The sequence below is a fragment of the Octodon degus genome, unplaced genomic scaffold (assembly GCF_000260255.1).
Source record: "Octodon degus isolate 3935 unplaced genomic scaffold, OctDeg1.0 scaffold00489, whole genome shotgun sequence".
Classification (NCBI taxonomy): domain Eukaryota; kingdom Metazoa; phylum Chordata; class Mammalia; order Rodentia; family Octodontidae; genus Octodon; species Octodon degus.
Genome location: NW_004525065.1, coordinates 103,324 through 105,340, shown reverse-complemented (window position 1 = coordinate 105,340; position 2,017 = coordinate 103,324). Strand labels below are relative to the sequence as shown.

The window sequence follows — 2,017 nt, the reverse complement described above, 5'->3', positions numbered from 1 at the left end:
TATTGCCTCAAATTTTTATTGCCTGCCATTAGTCTATTCAGGCTTTTAACATCTTCTTGGTTCCATTTTGTTAATTCCTATACATCTAGGAATCTATCCATTTCTTCTAGATTTTCTAACTTATCGGAATATAGATATTTGAAGTGCTTATTTATAATCTTCTGGATTTTGGTGGTGTCTGTTGTGATTTCATCATTTTCATTTAAATTATATTAATATGCATCTTTCTATCCTTTTCTTGGTAAGTTAAACCATGACACTTTCTAAAAGTTACAAAATGTTAGCTTTTGAGTGGTCTGTGACATTTGTTTCTCTTGTGAGACGGAAATGAAAGTCCCTTAACAGTAGTATATATCTATACTGTATGTCTATCTAAGTAGTATATGTCTATTATAAACTCATTTTACCTTATAAGAAAAGAGTACTAAAAAGAACTACCCAGAGCTCAGCAGTAGAATCAAATGCTCTTTTCTAATTGGGTTATTACAACAGTTTAACAAAGATAGAGTGTATCTTGAACTTGAGTGGAAGCAGTAGTAGTCTAAATCATACTTGGATTTGGGATATATTTTGAAGGTAGAAGAAAGCATCTAGAAGCCTAATTGTGCCTATACTCTCTTTTAATCTCTTTTTAGTTTCGCTATTCAAACTGGCTGGACAGGTTATATATGGTGCTGGGAACGCTGGCTGCTCTTATCCACGGAGCTGCACTCCCTCTTATGATGCTGGTGTTTGGAGACATGACGGACAGCTTTGCAAATGCAGGAAACATTAGTCAAAGTAAGTACTGTGTCTGTGATACTTTGATTAGAAGCTTTAGGAGAAGCCCTTAGGATGATAGCACTGAATATGCACTATTGTGTTTAGAGCTTTGGGAGGTAGAAGTTCTGAGTGTAGCTTATGTTTGTCATGAATTTGAAAAGATAGTACTCACAATTACCAGTGACAGAGCTTTGTGGAAAAGGTGAGAGCTCTATGAAGTCAGAAATATCATAGAAAGTATTATCTCAGGAGAAGATAAAAAACCTAATCAAGACTTTGAGAGAAATGAATCAGTTACAAGATTTCCAGACAGGTTGGATGTAAGAGAGGGACCCAGAGTGATTAGCCTGAGGAACTAGGTAGGTTTCTATTGCTGTCACCTGAAATGAGAAAGATGGAGGGAAACTAGGTCTGGGCAGGGAATATCAAAAGTTCAGTTTTGAGTATTGTCATGGATTAGGCAGGAGGGGAGAAATGGGCCTAAGAGAAGCGTGTGATTGTGTGATGTATGTATGTGTGTGTATTTTAAATGAAATAAAGTGTTTGTTAATTGAAATAATTCCTTACAAAAATAAAATAAAATAAAAGGGCCAGCCAAATAGCTCATTGGACTGAAGTGGCTGGAATTTGATCCCTGGCATGATGTGCTGCCCACCCCATCGCAGGGCACGCTGAGATGGGGATTGAGACTGGGCGTGGTGGCGTGTGCCTGTAATCCCAGAACTTAGGAGACTGAACACTGGCAGATCACTACAAGCCCAATCTACATAGTGAGAGCCTGTAGAACCTATAGACCTTGTACTGAAAAAATGTAAAAGAAGAAAAAGAAAAAAGAAATAATTGTTAAGAGAGGAGAAAGTAATACATGGTGTTTGAACAGAAAGGGGAAACATTTGTTAAACATATGTCCTTGAGAAAGAATAAAATCCAGTGGTCAGGAGGTAATGTTTGCTTTAGATAGAAGTGCAGACAGTTTGTGTACATAACAAATGGGAAGAGAGTATTTTGAGTATCAAGAGTCCAAAGCTAGGTAGATGGGATGGATATTTATCTTTGATGATAGCCAGTCTCATTTGCCTGCAAAGGTTATGTTTCAAGACCCCCAGAGGTACCTGAAGCTATGTATGGTACTTAACTCTATGCATACTGTAGTTTTCCTGCAGATGCATCTCTATAACGCAGTTTAACATATAGTATAAATAGCCGGGGAGGTAGCTCAGGGGCAGAGCACCTGTGTGGTAAGTGTGAGGTTGTA

General features: G+C 37.7%; 1 protein-coding gene across 1 annotated transcript in view; it reads left to right on the top strand.

Annotated features, from left to right (window-relative positions):
* Positions 1–2,017, top strand: part of LOC101581810 (multidrug resistance protein 1-like) — a 134,214-nt gene that overhangs the window by 32,931 nt on the left and 99,266 nt on the right. Inside the window, exon 3 of the mRNA XM_023708717.1 lies at positions 636–780. Within this exon, the coding sequence (XP_023564485.1) occupies positions 636–780 (145 nt within the window). The remainder of the gene's footprint in view (positions 1–635; positions 781–2,017) is intronic.